Below are 13447 nucleotides of genomic sequence, written 5' to 3'. Positions count from 1 at the left end.
AGTCTGAGAAGCTCTTTCTTGATGATCACTACATACATCCCCGAGCGACAAACGGCCGGCGGCAGTATCAGAGCTACTTCCTGGCCGTCATAATGTAAGAAAGAAGCCAAGAAAAGAGGTGAGAAACAAGACGGGAGCTCCCTGGTGCGACTACTGATGGACGAAATCTCACCACTGGTACCCGCTCAGAGCAAGAGCATGTACATTTGAAACTCCCATCTCCTTCCAATGATCCTTCGAGACAATGATTCTCAGATGTGTCGTGTGACTTGGGAGAAGAAATACGCCTTTTCTGGAGACATCCAGCCGGCTTTCAATCATCGTAAGCAACGTGAAAGGACCATCGACGGCCAAGATCTCCAGCTGGATAAGGTCGTAGCAAATCAGCCTGCCTGCTCAAAGCTTCCTCTTCTTCAATACAGTATCCTCTGTAGCATCCGAATCTCTCCTGGAAGGTCGCTTTCCCTTGCCCTTGCTCTTCTTTCCTCCTGCTCCATCAGCACCCTCACCCAGCTCTTCGAGTCCCTTCTTGCCCGCATCCTTGAGATTTCCGACCTGATCGTCATTCTGATCAAATGCCTTACGAGCCTCTTTCAGCTCGCGCTCCATCCGCAAGAGTTCCTGGACACGACCGAGTTTATTCGGGTCGCGCCTCAACGCAAAACGAAAGTCGTCGACCTTGATCTTCTGGCGACGGGAATAGCTAGCATACTGGGCTGCATTGTGGCACATCTCAAGGACAAAGTCGGTGACGATTTCATCGAGAACACGAACGGTCTCGGGAAGGGGCTCAGACGGGAAGGATGGATGAGGGCTGGGATCTCCATATGCCAGAAGAAGGAGACGCACTACATAGCCCCATATATTAGCTGCAGAAGCCCTTTGCACACGGCGACATCAATTCCCTATCGAAAAGCGGTAAAGTAATCACGTACGCTCCGATGCAAAATTCATCTGACCCTTGTGCCTTGCAGCACGTGCTCTAGGTTCCGCCATGCTTGATGGATTGTTTCGATTCTGCTTTTTCTTTTTCTTGGAATCTGTTTCTGACGCAGAATCTTCCTGTGCAGCTGGGACTTTTGGTTTAAAGGCAGGAATATATCCGGAGCGTATCAGGGCAGTCTCCTGGGGGTTAAAAGGCCAAGGAGGAGCGAATTCGCTCGGCACATGGCCAGAACTGCCGAATCGTGCTGGAACTGATGGCTTTGGAGTGCCTTGCTGCGGTCGTGAGGATCTTTCTCGAGACGACGAAGTATGAGGAGCCGCGGAATTACTGACAGTGTTGCCTCTGCGGACATGGCGGTGTTTAGAGCGGTGAGCAGGGTTCATGCCGGCAGGACTACCAAGGCGGTCAGAGCTGTTATCACTGTGATCTGCCATCTTGGTGTGTGTGAACACCAGACACAAGACAGTGGGATAGTCAGTCCTCAAAAGCACGAACTGATTGATTGATCAATCGAGTAACTAGGAATCTTGCCAGAGTTGTGTGTAAGGAAGAAGGGTGGTGACCCTCTGCTACAGTCAAGATGGTGAGTTAAAAATGGAGTGAATGCTCTCTACTTGAGGAGCCTCACCATGGCGCACCACACCAGAGTCAAGCTAACTGATGTCGCAGTCTGCCTTATTCAACTTTCAGTCACTTCTCCTTGTCTTCCTGCTTATTATTTGCACAAGCACTTATGCGCACTCCATCATGCCAGGAATCATGGACCGCAACCAGCGTGGGTAGGTTCTCAGCAATCTGTTGTTTCACTTGTCCCTACCACAGGTTACTCGGATATGACTGACCTTCGCACCATTCAGGTTCTTCGGGATATTCTGGAAGTGCGCTCGGATTGGAGAACGTCTAAGCCCGTACGTTAGCATTTGCTGCGTACTGATGGCAGTGAGTACACCCCGATTCTGCGTCATCATATCCAACGCATATTAGAGCTAACACATGGTATCAACTTCAGGTCTCAATCTTCTTTGGTGGCTGAAACATATACCTCAGCTCTATGTCTCATGATATTAAATTCCGTGGCTTCCCTGACTTGTCGGCGTTCATTCATTTCTCCCCTTTTACCGGGATATGGAATATCATGCGTAGGGAGTTTGTCATGATTATTTCTAATGTACATACATCCGTGTGATAATTTACAGGAAATTTGTAGAAACGCTCTGTATACCGATAGAAACACCCATGCTTTAGCTGTGACTCCCTGCCCTTGGAAGTCATCCAGTTTTCCAGAACCCGCGCTTCTGATGCAATAACCATAAACAATGAGAAGAAAGACGTCAAAAGATGTAGGGGTATCTTCATAATTTGGGCTTTAGTTTCTCCCTCAACCGTTTAAGCCCTTGATCCAAAAGCTCGTCCCTTGTCTTTTTGTCGCTCTTTGAAGGTGCGAGTTTAGAGTCGGCCAATGTGGTGAGAGAAGGTTGTGATAGCTTGTCCAACTCTTCCAGAGCCACCCAAAGTCGTTCAGGGTCTCGAAGGTAACGAAGAGCCTTCATATTGTAGGAGTCAATGACGTATCCCGCGTCCTCCATAGCTTTGATTGTCTGGGCAAGGTCAAAAACTCTTTGTTTGCAGGCGTGACCACTGATGATAATGTTCCAGGTGACCTTATTGAATTCAACATTATGTTCAGCCATCATCTCCTTCACCCTCTCTGCAGCGTGCGGTTGTTTGTTGAAGATAAAGCAACTCATCAAGATTGTCCATGTTCGAACAGAAGGCATGACATGACCACTTGCTTGTTCGTGCATGCCCCGGGTATTGCTTGTTAGGGCAGATGTCTGCAGCATGTCTTCAACTACTCGCATAGCTGGCCGCAACCCCCGAGGATTGTCCCGAAAAGCCACGAGGAACTCGTTGTAAACGTGATCGGTTGCTGCCAGAGGAGCAATTGTGGGGTGTCCCTGCAGCACCAGGGAGCGAAAGTTCGTATAAAGGCGCTGAGCAATAGAGACACGCCTTCGACAGCGTAGATATGTTGCAATCATGAGAAATAAAGCGATCGTGGTCGGTGGCGTATTGTCACCTCCTGGTGGGGGCGTGTATTCAGGTGGTAAGATAGAAAGCTCTTTCAAAGGAGTAATATCATGTAGCTTGTTATACATCTCCAGCATGGAGTAGAACACCGCATCCGGGTCGTCATCCGGATTTATATGCTTCGCAGTGAAAACGAAATGAGCATGAAAGATCTTACTCGAGATCCAAGGATTCTTCAGTAGCTCCTCGTTAGATTCGATCTCCCGGATCAATGAACTAACGCGGTCTCGATTCCCTCGCGCAACAGCATCATTGAGGAGGATCAAATGGGTATAAGAGTCTGGTTCAAGGCCATTATTTTTCATATACTCCAGCATATCGAGCCCCAACTGCTCGTCACCTGTTTTGAAGGCATTGGACAAAACGACGTTCATCATATCCCTATCTGGCCGAACACCCATTTTGAGTAATTTGGGAAGAATGTAGAAATTTCGCCCTTCCGGCCCTTCTTGAACCGAATCAAGCGTGAGAAGCTTGCAGCAGTGGCGCATCACGCTTTGAGAATCCATCCCAAACTCAACCTGTTTCATTCGCCGCACGTTATCAAGAACGCCAAGTGCCTTATTGACGTCCTTGAACTCGATAAATCGCCACATGAAACAAAGATGGGTCTCCGCTTTTGTATGAATCTTGCGCTCACACACAAGTTTATAAGCATAGTAGATTGCGTCACGATCAGCGCGCTTCACATAAAGTCGAACGATTTTCTGCGGCAAAAAGAGAATTGGCCAATTGCGGGGGCCCAAGGCAGCATTGAAGACAGATTGATATGTGTGCGGCCCTTTTCTCCAGTCCTTGAGCCTGTCATAGTGAAAAGAGTCCAAGAAAAGGAAGGCATCTGCGACCATCACAAAGACAGGCCTCTCCTTGCCATGAGTGGTCACCGACAAGAATTCTAAGGCAAGCTCTGGAGACTCCTTCAACAACCATAAGGATAGACTATGCCAATGAAGGGCTTTGTCCCTCTTGCTTAACGCCTCCCAAGCCTCACTGAAACTGCCCTGACTATCCGTTTTGAGTTTCCCTAGCAGGTCCAGCTCGACGGGGTTCAGCTTCAAGTCTCTCAAGACCTCATTTCGGATCTCTCTTTCGTAGAATTTTGACCTGTACAGGTCGCTTTGTGCAATTCTCCATGTGCGTATATTCGCCCCTTCATGAAAGAAGGTCTGAGATCTGATGCGCTTCTCCAGAGCCACAGTTTTAGGACGGAGAACTCTCTGTCTATCCCTGGGCTGACCCCTAACCATGACCTTGGTTTTGTAGATTATGGCTGGCGCCGGACCTGAGGTGAAGATACTACTCCGTCCTGGGATCGAAAGCAGGCGTTTGGAGCTTAGAAATCTCGGTCGTCGGCCCGCATATCTTCCATCTTGATTAGGAGCAACTAGCTCCTGTTCAGCACCAGGAGAAGGGCCCTCAAGCACTGTGGACGATTGCGACTCAATTGAATAAATCCTGGAGGGTGAATCGGGGCTGGAACTCTTATCGACGGTGGACGTTGTAGAGGATAATCTCCGAAGTACATTTTTCCGACAAGGATCTTCCGGAATAGTATAGGGGGTCGTTGTACGGATAATAGCTGTATCAACGGCGGGAGGGAGCTGAGCTCTCGTATTCGACGCATCATTACTGGAATATAACGCTCTCGCGCCTTGAATGCCCGTCCCTGGTTGATACCATCTGTGGTGCGGATCCCAGGATGGCAGTCCAGCGCTGAAGCGGGAACGAAGGAGACGCTGCGGACAAAATGACATTCAGTACTTCTTGATCGCGTACATTGAAAAATGATTCCGAACAGGATACTAGCAAATCCAAGAGGCGATGAGGACGGCGAAGAATCGGCGAGTGACAGTTTCATAGATCATTGCATTGGATGGATCAACCCGCAGAAAATGCCCGCCAATTTTGATCCGACGCGGATGTGGCTAGTGAAAATTAATTGTGGCGCACCACTGCCGATAAATCGTATGGATGTTATCAACACCGCAGAATACGATCGGGTACTACCTCTCTACTTGAACCAAAAACTGAGACCTTTTCTTTTGTCGCAAAGTCGCCTTGGGGCAAAATTCGCGAACTTATTACTTCTATAATCGAAGCCAGCGGTATTTCTCGGACCCCTGGAATTTTACTCTCCTTTGCTTTTCTTCTACTTCTTTCCCTCTAACACAATGTCGCTGAATCACACCTCTCTTGATGCGGCGGCAACAGAACGCAAAGCCCGTCTTGCGAAGCTTGCAGCTCTAAAGAGAAAGCAACCGGAACCGGAGACACTCACAGAGGCGCGTGCTGGAGACCATGAGCCTGAGGATGCCGCGCCCGATGTCACAAGAAAATACCTGTCCGGACGTAATTTCGATGCAGAAACTCGCGGGCCCAAGCTGGGGTTTGATCAAGCGCCAACAGAAGGAGCGAAGACACTCGAAGCGCAAGCTGCTGAGATAGCGAAGGCTACGACGGAGCAGGCGAAGAAGGATGAGGAGAAGGACCAACCGATCGACCTGTTCAAGTTGCAGCCAAAGAAGCCTAATTGGGACCTAAAGCGTGACCTTGATGAAAAAATGAAAATCCTTAATGTGAGGACGGAAAATGCAATTGCGAGACTGGTTCGACAGCGCATGGAGAATGCGCAACGAGCAGCGAGGGCGCAGGGAGCGACCCGCAACGAAAATGAGCAGGGAGAGGAGGTAGGCATTGAAGGAGACATGCTGGTGGAAGGAATTCACGTCCGCGAGAGGGAAGAGGAAGAAGAAAGACGGGAGATGGACGAGGATTCATGATACCCATGAGAATTCGCGCAGGTTGATCTATGGCCTTATATGCTTTTTTATCATACAACACGTTACTTTGGCGCTGCAGAGCTGGGACCCGGGACGGTCAGAAACAGGCGTTAGCGGTCATCTGCATTTTGATTGCATGGATGTTAATGCAATTATGCTCTTCTGTATTACTATAGTACATTACTGGCTGGGGTCAAGAAAGCACAACATTTCCAATCCGGTCGAACGGCCGAGAGGAAAATCTCCTCAAACTCTGCTTTACTCAACTTAATTGATTCCGACTCAGCGTTCCATGTTCATGGCCTGAGTCAGCGCTAGACGCTTACTGTAAGGACTGAGGCTTCGTTCCTTTCGCGCTGAACCGGACATAGGTCCGCTGAAGGCATGATTGCGCTGGCGGTCCAGGTGCCTAGACCGGCTCATGTTTCCCCTCGACTCTCTTGTTGGATGGTGCTGTCCCTTCACTGTATCTGGAGTCGCCGACCGCCTTTCTTTGGCAATTCGACTCTGATCCATACTCAGGCTTCGTGTCCTACCCCTCCGGCTGCCGTCTTCAGAGATGTTCCTAGGTCGACCACGCTCTTCAGGGCTAGATTCCCGACGTCTTCGTCTTGTGTTTCTGTCTATCTCCCATTCCCTCGATCGAGAGCGCTGTCGCCCACCGGAAGAGTAAGAAGAGTCAGTATGGCCGGATAATGAGTCACTGTATCGTCTCTTTCTTGATTGTGGTTGAGGCGACGACATTGATTGTGCTCTGTCTCGCCCCCTACTTTCAGTATAAACTTCATGCCGTGGCGGCGAGACTGAATGCGATCGACTGGTCGATATCGTTGAGACGGACGACATTGAGTGAGATGACTCTGATCTACTCCGCTTCGCTGCATGATGACTCTCATCAAACGGATCTGAATCCCCTAGCTCCCTCTTGCGACCTCGTTCCTCTCCTCGTCTTGCTAATATCTCATCGGCGACACCTCTTCTATCACCGGCGTCAGCTAAGTTTTCCACGCCCAATAACTCATGCGCCAACTTACGACCCTAACAGTTCGTTTGGAACATCAGTCGTCAGCTTCGGTCGCAAATTGGGGTTTTGCAGTTGTTGTGTGCGAGAAGGTCGAGTTGTATATGGCCGTTCCTGTGCAGATACCGTGCATTCATAACTGTAGTGTCGTATAAAGGAGTCAGCCAAAGGTAGAATAGCCACGAAATCTATGTACTTATCTCGTTTCAAGCATTTCTGACACAGAGTACTGGCAGTCGCCTTGGTAGGGCCTCTGATGCCTGGTGCGTTCCGGTATCGATTCATCTGAATCAAACGTTATGCCGAGCCCAAAAAAAATCGAAAAAATAATAATTGTACGAATGCGAAAGATACAATCCTAGAGATGCCGCAAGAAGTGCTTAAAAAAAGTATTCAGGCTCTCATCACTTAATTGACGAAGCCCAATTTTTCGAACGCCGCAATCGCGATTCTCCGCGGCTATTCAAGCGGACCTGCCAGACGAGTGGGCCAGGGCGAATTACATACGCGCGCGGTTAAGCGCACCACTGAAAGAGGAGACAAGCGAATCTCAACCTGATCATCGCCTGCCTCGTTCCTTCTCAGCCCAAAGGACGAAAAGAATTCAACCTATTCACCTTCCAGCACTCTATCGACTATCTGGGGCTCTTTATGACCCTTCATCTTTATTAGCAGGGTAACCGACCTCTCTTTGACCCGCTCCGATCTGGGCTGGACTGGGTTTTTAGATACCCGTGGTGGGAGAAGTTGTATCTCCCTTTGCCGAAATATTATACCAGAAAATCATGAACCAGTCGTTTTGACCATCGTGTAAGAACAGTCAATAGTCCTGGCCGTTCCTCTTTGCCTCGCTTTCCCTTCTTTCAGAGTCTCGATCATTTACAGGGCACAGCTCATTATGCACGCAATAGATCTGACGTTGAACAGCTTTCCATATGGCGAACTCCCCTTTTCAGAGATATGTCGTCATTCTTTTTGGGCTTGTGTGAAGTGGGATTTTTGAGTGGCTTCTTCTCAATTCGAAATTCGGTTTCGTCCTGTTGAAAATCGAGCAGAACTCGCAGCATATTGAAGCAGTCCGCAGCCTTTTCCCCGGAGTCTTTCCCGAATCAGTACAACTGTACTTGTTTGAAGCGCACGCCGAAGGAAGACCTCTCGAAAGAAGGAGTTTCTGGCTAGTTTGAGGATTTTAGCATGGTCATGGCCTCGGAAAATTCTACCGAGGCTGAGCATCGCCTGTCTTTCGCCAAGGTATGTCCTGATGCTGGTGAAGGCGTCGCGGCGTATTTGATGGCCTCAGTTTCTCTGATAATTATAATAGATAGCCGCAATGGCTCCGCCATCGAAACCAGAAGAGCTCGGGTCTGGCGAACGAAATGATGCACAGAACGCGGAAAGGCTTGCATGTCCAGACAGTCTAGCGCGAGCTGTACAAGACGTCCATATAACAGACACTAGCGACAGACAGAGCCCCAGCTTTACTTCAGAAGTCGATGAACACGGAGCTCTCAAACGCGAGGCGTCCTTTGACGATGCTCGTACGCATCTCTCAACGTCCTCAACGAAACAGACGAGTTTCGATTCAAAGAGCATGGCCTCAGTTACCACTTTCGCAATGGATGAAAAAGATTCGTTGCGACCCGACGATAGTGCCAGCGTACAGGCTGTTGATGAGGAAGAGTCTCTTTCGGGGCCGGCATCGGGAGCAGCGAACTCACTTACGGGATCCGAATCTGGTGTCCGCATATACAGGGATCATCCGCGAGACTTGAGTAGACAAAAGCCCCGGCCAGTTGTGCTTCCTGATGGTGGCCAGCGACTGGATGGGATAATTCGCCCGGACTCCGTCGCTAATAGTTTTGTCCTGCCTAGTAGTACAGAAGGCTTCTCAGTTGAACACAGTTTGAATGGTTTCCCTCTCGAGCCGGACGAAAAGCTGCTTGAGGCGATGAAATCTCCAAAGGACCGCCTACTGATTCTTCAGCTGGAGGAGAAAGTCCGCAATTTCATTCAAAATTCGAAGTAAGTGGACGGCTTGTTGCGCTATTCGTTTCGGCATCTGACGTCTAATATAGGGAGCAATCTCTGGAGCTCCCACCTTCAAATGCCTTCGGAAGACTACTCGCGCACAAGTTGGGTGATTATTATCATTTGACCCATTTCGTGGATAACAACGTTACGTCTGTCCGTCTCCATAGGACACCCTTTTGCCGGTTGTATGCAATCCTGCGTCTCCTTGATTTTCTTTTACCAATTTGAGACTTCGTTCTGACTGTTTAGACCGACTCCGCTCTCCGTTTTACATGCTGCCACTCATAGCACCCCACCACCAGCAGTCCCAGCCATGAAAATCATGCGCCGGAATGACGGGGATCGGCCTTCCACCGAAGGAAGCACTGCAGCAAGCTCTTCGGTGCCTTCGAAGACCGCATCGGAGGTAGGCGACAGTGGCAACGACGGCGAACGTGGTTCTTCAGCCGGGGCCACCCCTGCCAAAGATAGGATGGCCTTAACGCGAGAAGAGCGAGAAGCTAAGTACCAGGAAGCAAGAGAGCGGATTTTCCGCGATTTCCCTGAGACGAAATCCTCGGATATCAGTGACCAGGGGACGAGTATGTCACGCTCGAGCTCAACAAGTGGACGCAAGAAAACACACCGACAGAAGACTCCACATGACGACAGCTTTGAGGCCCGCTCTCAATTCAACGCCTACTACCCGGGAATGCACTATAACAATGGGACGGTTCCCTATAATGTGGCACTGAATGATTCTTCATTTTCTAACCAAGCCCCATATATGGTAGGGCCCGGAATGTCTCCTCCGGGTTATGCTCAGGGTGCTCCAAACAGTGCCATGTACTCCAACCACGTCAATCTGAATCCCTTACCTCAATACTCGATACCCGTCTCTCCACAGATGACATCAACTGGTTCATGGCAGAGCGGCGCTGTACCCCAGCAATCTCCTTATTCAGGATACACATCTATGAATCAATCACCGGTAATGGTCACCCAGCAATCGTCGGCGAAGTCATCGCCTGCGCTGAACAGCTACACCATGCCACAATATGCACAGACGCAGTCGACTTGGTCATCGTCCCCGTATGCTGCGGGCTATCAGCCTACACATCGCACCCATCCCACCGCTCATTGGCCGAATTATCCCTCGCAGCCGCCTAATCCGACTTCTTATCCCTATGCTCAATATACAGGGCAACAGTCACTAAACACAGCCATGCAAGCTCATCCAAACTCGCACCCTCTGCCAGGCAGTTTTGCAAGATCCCCATTCAATCCACAGACACGCTCATTTGTACCCGGTGGGACTTCTTTGGCTCGTCACCCGAGCAAGACCAACCAACACAATATGAACTCGTATCCTCCCATGCAGCCCGGTATTCAGACTCAGTGGAATGGATATCAAGACCCGAATAACAAGGCTCAAGAGGGAAGTGCGATGGCGCAAGGCGTGACGCGCGGTGGCCCTCCCGGTAGCAGAGATTCCATTGCAAAATGGGGAACGCCTTCTCATTTGCCTCCAAAACCACCACCGTCCGAGATCCCCTCTGATTTCGAGTTGAAGCATCGAATCACTCCTGCCCCATCGCACTCCTACAATTCCAACATACTGACCAACTCCAAGAACGGGCCTCTTGTCGTTTCAGGAGGGACAAGTCTTCCCAAGATGAACTGATTTCTGCCGCCTGACCATTTGGTTGCATGCTGTTGCATCGTTCAACCTGTTCAACCTGTGTTGTCTCTGGCAGATAGTAGTGTGAAATAGGCTGAGAGAATGTCTGCTCGTTCAAATCAACAACATAAAAGGAGAGGAGATGGAGTCTCGCTATGAGTACGCAAATAGTTGGCTTCATACACCTGCTGTCTCGTGGACGGACTGGCTGAGAAGGGCTGGTTTGCCATATTTTCGGCTATTGATAGTATCGGCCATTTCAATTGTTGACAAAAAGAAGATGAAAATATCTTTCCCAGAGACATAAACCATGGCGCTACCAAATGGAAAAGAGTGTTAAAATCAGCGGGTTCATATGATTGTAGCGACGCCTCCGCGCGGCCAATAGCCATCCCTCTCTCAACCGAAATTGATCAGTCAAGCGCTCTTTGGAATCATTGCACCAGGATAGAAAGAGAAAATGACGATATAGTGACTTCTTCTAGTAGATTACACGAGATCAATACCGACCTAAGGACTTTCGTGAGAATGCGGAATCAACTCCCAAATATACAGGCGTTCTGTTCCAATCGATGCCAAGAGAAAAAGGACATCATATGAAGGACACAAACTATAACTACAAATACAATGATCATCACAGAGCAGTTCCGAACGCACCAAGATCGATAGAGAGATAAGTACCGATGACCCAACTAAGCCCTTGTACCTGTGAAATTCCTCCTGTTGGCCATTGGAACTGGTCCGGCGACAGGGTCTATTGCTTGGACTCCACCTCCTGTTCGCCTTTATGCGTCGTAGGGGCTTTCTTCTGTTCGATTTCTAACCGCTTGATCGCCTGTTCGAGGTACTCGACACCGCCTTTCCGGAACCTTGTCACTTTGTGGACATTCAGGGTTGTTAGCTCGTTGAGAGTCTCGAGGCCCTGTGCTCGCTGTCTCGCAACGGTCCGGGCTGTCATGGCAAATCGCATATCCTTCGGTCCATCAACAAGCTCAAGAATGGCGCTAGGGGCTTGATCATCTTTCTTAGGCTCGACCCGCAGAACTCGTGTGTAACCACCAGGACGTTCGGCGTAGCGCTCACGGAGTGTCCCAAATAGTTTGGGAAGGATTTCATGGGGTGTCTGACGATGAAGTTAGCCACGGCTGTTCGTCAAAGTCTTCGAGAGAAACGGTTCTGTGGTCCCTCAGGCGGGGGAAAACGAAGGCCAATGAGGTTTTCGGTCTCCCCAGAGGACTTTTTGACCAGAATTGGCAGAAAGAGTCAGTAGGAGCACATACATAGAAAACAGACAACGCTCTTCTTCGACTAGCCTCCGTATTCTTCTTGCCTAGGGTTATTAGCTTCTCGGCCAGCCGTTGAGCCTCCTTCGCTTTGGGCCAGGTTGTTGTGATAGACTCGTGCTTGAAAAGCGATGTGACTAAGTTTCGGAGAAGGGCCTGTCGATGCGACGACTTGCGGCTGAGATGACGGTACTTAGCAGCACCACCGGCCATGGTGACAGCTGTGTTGGGAAATCGGTATGGTCCTGGTTTCGGTTGTCTCTTTTTGTCGTTGAATTGCCCTGAATTCGAGCACAAGAGGAGTTGGGCAGGTTATGAAATCGATATTCGGTTGCTTTCGAATGGCAGCAACCGGTTGAATAGCAATGGGACGGGTAGAGAGATGAAGACGCGGTAGTTGTACTTTTCTATGAGACGCTCGACGCTGGTCTGTGATGCCGGATGGAAAGATTCAATTCTGGAACGCTGCGGCCAATCGGAGTCGCGCATTCGGTCCCCCATCTTGTCCGCATAGATTGCAGAGGAAAATGCATGACGGTCTAGGATCCATAAAAGTAATCTATCTTGACATTGCTTCTTATTCTGCATACATAGCTTCTAATTTGATATCTATACCTCACACCAACCGGCATAACGACTGTCCAGCTGTTGTGATTACAGCCGACATCACAGCTCCCTTCTTCCTTGGAGAGCCACTGGTGGTGTGATCCTCCCCCACCTAATCTCAAGTCAACATTGGTGATTCTGTGTAATCTGACAGAGAGGACAAGAGCTACATTATGGGCTTCTTTGCTGGATTTGTAAGTATTTCGCATCGGGCGCGACCGAAAGACCAACAGTCTACAGGATACTGATGAGAGCGCAGTTCAGCGGGTTTGCGTTGACCTCCACGGTCTTATATCTAACAATGCAAGTTCACCGAGCCAATCGCCTCGAGCAGAGCCATATTATCCGTGAACAACTTAGATCGCTGAATTGGATTGCATCACCAATTGGCGCATATGACCGCCGTCTAGCGCCGAAGGACCAGCCGCAGCTTGACCCGGAGAGGTCGCGACTACAGCCTACCTTGAAGGACTTTCTTAAGCATCGCTGGAATGAGGAGGTGGAGACACTGGCTAGAAAGGCATATGAGAGTCGGTGGGAGGACGCAAGAGATACTGCAATCGCAGGATGGAAGGCTGCGATGAGGCTTATGAAGAAGGAATAAAAGGTTTGCTATTCTGTACATGTTTATCGGTGCTGCTTTCTACAGGCAAGCAGCTAGGACCAGATACCTTTGGATTTTCTCTAAGAAGCGTGATTGCATTCTATAATTTTGGGTTTCCTACCCTGTTGTGCTTTGCTTATCGATTCACGCGTTAGCCTGTGCATTCTGCTCCCTGATCCGTATATCCGGTACCTAGGTACGAACCATCGCGCAACACCTTAAGAGATACTCCTGTCCTGAGCCGAGCGAAGGGACTGCTATGCCTTCCCTACAGGCGGCCTCATAGTCAATGCGCGGGTCAACCTGACTAGCGTCCACCTGTACTCTTTCAGGATAGTTTGGAGAGAGACGATGGATCCACGTTGTACTCTCGAAAAGGCCATCATCCTCCAGTTACTGGACCTACTGCTGATCTTGTAAGGCAG

General features: G+C 49.6%; 7 protein-coding genes across 7 annotated transcripts; 3 read left to right on the top strand and 4 right to left on the bottom strand.

Moving 5' to 3' along the window:
- Positions 1–396: 396 nt before the first annotated feature.
- NFIA_016250 (putative transcription initiation factor TFIID subunit 13) lies at positions 397–1380 on the bottom strand (the record flags this gene model as incomplete). Its single annotated transcript, XM_001264828.1, has 2 exons — positions 397–848; positions 936–1380. 2 exons carry the CDS (start codon positions 1378–1380, stop codon positions 397–399), a joined length of 897 nt encoding a protein of 298 aa, XP_001264829.1.
- Positions 1381–2298: 918 nt separating this feature from the next.
- NFIA_016240 (pentatricopeptide repeat protein) lies at positions 2299–4284 on the bottom strand (the record flags this gene model as incomplete). Its single annotated transcript, XM_001264827.1, has 1 exon — positions 2299–4284. The coding sequence occupies one exon, from the start codon at positions 4282–4284 to the stop codon at positions 2299–2301; it is 1986 nt and encodes a 661-aa protein (XP_001264828.1).
- Positions 4285–5208: 924 nt separating this feature from the next.
- NFIA_016230 (CCDC12/cwf18 family protein) lies at positions 5209–5817 on the top strand (the record flags this gene model as incomplete). The annotated part of the gene is made up of 1 exon (XM_001264826.1): positions 5209–5817. One exon carries the CDS (start codon positions 5209–5211, stop codon positions 5815–5817), a length of 609 nt encoding a protein of 202 aa, XP_001264827.1.
- Positions 5818–6099: 282 nt separating this feature from the next.
- NFIA_016220 (zinc finger CCHC-type containing 10) lies at positions 6100–7123 on the bottom strand (the record flags this gene model as incomplete). The annotated part of the gene is made up of 3 exons (XM_001264825.1): positions 6100–6796; positions 6852–6977; positions 7035–7123. The coding sequence occupies 3 exons, from the start codon at positions 7121–7123 to the stop codon at positions 6100–6102; spliced, it is 912 nt and encodes a 303-aa protein (XP_001264826.1).
- Positions 7124–8038: 915 nt separating this feature from the next.
- NFIA_016210 (putative R3H domain protein) lies at positions 8039–10532 on the top strand (the record flags this gene model as incomplete). Its single annotated transcript, XM_001264824.1, has 4 exons — positions 8039–8089; positions 8160–8860; positions 8914–9054; positions 9119–10532. The coding sequence occupies 4 exons, from the start codon at positions 8039–8041 to the stop codon at positions 10530–10532; spliced, it is 2307 nt and encodes a 768-aa protein (XP_001264825.1).
- A 751-nt stretch (positions 10533–11283) lies between these two features.
- Positions 11284–12025, bottom strand: NFIA_016200 (mitochondrial 54S ribosomal protein bL17m; the record flags this gene model as incomplete). The annotated part of the gene is made up of 2 exons (XM_001264823.1): positions 11284–11652; positions 11810–12025. The coding sequence occupies 2 exons, from the start codon at positions 12023–12025 to the stop codon at positions 11284–11286; spliced, it is 585 nt and encodes a 194-aa protein (XP_001264824.1).
- A 566-nt stretch (positions 12026–12591) lies between these two features.
- Positions 12592–13022, top strand: NFIA_016190 (MICOS complex subunit Mic12 family protein; the record flags this gene model as incomplete). The annotated part of the gene is made up of 2 exons (XM_001264822.1): positions 12592–12612; positions 12678–13022. 2 exons carry the CDS (start codon positions 12592–12594, stop codon positions 13020–13022), a joined length of 366 nt encoding a protein of 121 aa, XP_001264823.1.
- Positions 13023–13447: the final 425 nt, after the last annotated feature.

This window comes from Aspergillus fischeri, genomic scaffold (assembly GCF_000149645.3).
Source record: "Aspergillus fischeri NRRL 181 1099437636249 genomic scaffold, whole genome shotgun sequence".
Lineage (NCBI taxonomy): Eukaryota > Fungi > Ascomycota > Eurotiomycetes > Eurotiales > Aspergillaceae > Aspergillus > Aspergillus fischeri.
This window is presented reverse-complemented; position numbering and strand designations above follow the sequence as displayed.